The 1,937-nt window shown below is 44.3% G+C and overlaps 1 protein-coding gene across 1 annotated transcript; it reads left to right on the top strand.

Moving 5' to 3' along the window:
* The first annotated feature begins 316 nt into the window (after positions 1 to 316).
* LOC142573960 (uncharacterized) lies at positions 317 to 1,715 on the top strand. Its single transcript, XM_075683162.1, has 3 exons — positions 317 to 474; positions 1,174 to 1,319; positions 1,533 to 1,715. The coding sequence occupies exons 1-3, from the start codon at positions 319 to 321 to the stop codon at positions 1,681 to 1,683; spliced, it is 453 nt and encodes a 150-aa protein (XP_075539277.1). The 5' UTR covers positions 317 to 318; the 3' UTR covers positions 1,684 to 1,715.
* Positions 1,716 to 1,937: the final 222 nt, after the last annotated feature.

The following is a 1,937-nucleotide window of genomic DNA, read 5'->3' as shown; positions in this document are numbered from 1 at the left end:
ATGTCGCCGCCCATATAGCTAGAACAGCGGCTAACGATCTGAAGCGCACCGCTGAACGTTTCTATCGTTGTCAATGCGGAACTTGTGATACCACGAGACCCAACCGACACATCAAGAGACTCAACCGACAGACATGCTGCAAAGTGCGGGATAACGATTTGGTCATAGGCACAGCTTTCCTAAATTGGTCAGTGTAAGAGCCTTTTTGTTCTATGCTTCAGCAAAAACGGGAGAACGATAGCCCCACTCCTCAACAACGAAGTGGATATTACATGGACATTTTTTGTGTGTGCTTGTTTCAGAAAAGTGTCTAATGTTATGGACGACCTTATACGAAAAAGAGTTCAGAACAAGATGAGGAACTATTGGATAAACAAGCACATCTACCACTACGCCATCCTCGACCTGCGAATCAAGACCGACGACACCACGCCCCCGGACGGCGTTGTGGGCAAAGCCTTCGAAGTGCTTGAGGTACACTGTTGGTGTCAGATGCATTCAGCTCGATCTGCCCTTGCAGCTGAGACTTGTATTTCAAAGTCAGCCGAGTTCCTGATTTACTTTAGGCTGCTGCTAGAATATGCTACGCAAGAAGATAATACCGTAAACATTTCTCGTCCTCAGACTTGATTACTTGTGTAAGCTTTTACTTTTTTTTACAGGGCCCACAGTTTCCTGTTACGACTTTTATACGTGTGTATTTTTTCAATAAGTTTGAAAGCCTTTTCATTTCCTACCAGGTTGCTTCTTGGATAAATAGCCCTTTATGGTAATTTTAATACCAGTCCCTCAACAATGTTACTGATAGAGCCGCACCTGGCGTTCTGGGCTGGACTAGATAGAAGGAAAGAAGATGAACTTGTTCGAGCATCTTTCTTGTTTCCCGTATTTGTTGCGTTATCTCATTCTCCATGAAGTTTCGTCACCATGGTCTCAAGTCACTTGCTTGGCGCTCTTCGGCCAGACCTGGCCCTTGCACTATTCAACGACACACACACACACACACACACACACACACACACACACACACACACACACACAAACACACACACATCATCATCATCATCATGACCACCAACACCTAAAGTTGGCCGCGCTTCTATATCACCGTCAGGTGAAAGCATCATGCCTAAACATTCTAACTGTATTGTGCATTTTTCTTTCTTGTTCCAGAAGTTTAGAAGTATCCAGGAGAATATCCGCCGGAAGGTGCCGAAAATGGCGACGAAAAGACAGCGTAAGGCATACGTCATCCTGGGTAGCCATCTCCGCATGGCCACGAACAAGGAGTTGTTCAAAGCCCTCGAACACCACGTTGGGTGCGCTTTTCTTGTTCGATTCAGCGGTTTCACTATTCGAACACCCCTTTAAGGCTTTTGCGTTTGCTTGCTCACGTTATTAGGGTGGGGGTATGTGCAATTGTGACGTGTATTTGCAACGTACTTCCCACGAATGTTCTACGAGACAGCAGCTTGTCCCGAGTGTTTGATTTCGGCAAATTTGCTCACATTTAACACCTCCTCTGCCGACAGGTCCTTTCCAATCAGTGCCTTCATAGTTCGCACTCACATCACCCAACGGGAAGCTCTGACGCTCTCCGACGGATGCAGCACCGCCGGCCCTGCGCCTTACAAGTTAAAAAACAATTTTCAATTTATGGGAATGGTAAGAAGGCATCAGTGAATGCTTTTACGCTACTCAAAAATGCGTCATGAAGTGCATTGTTGCTCCAGTTAACAGTGGTCAAAATTATTCAATAATAATCTACTGTACTGCGACCTTTCATGGCGACTGTGTTGATTTGGAATGTTAATATCAATCAATCAATCAATCAATCAATCAATCAATCAATCAATCAATCAATCAATCAATCAATCAATCAATCAATCAATCAATCAATCAATCAATCAATCAATCAATTCTCCGCACTGGAATTT

This window comes from Dermacentor variabilis, chromosome 3 (assembly GCF_050947875.1).
Source record: "Dermacentor variabilis isolate Ectoservices chromosome 3, ASM5094787v1, whole genome shotgun sequence".
Lineage (NCBI taxonomy): Eukaryota > Metazoa > Arthropoda > Arachnida > Ixodida > Ixodidae > Dermacentor > Dermacentor variabilis.
Note: the sequence above shows the minus strand (reverse complement) of the source record. Positions and strands in the feature narration are given on the sequence as shown.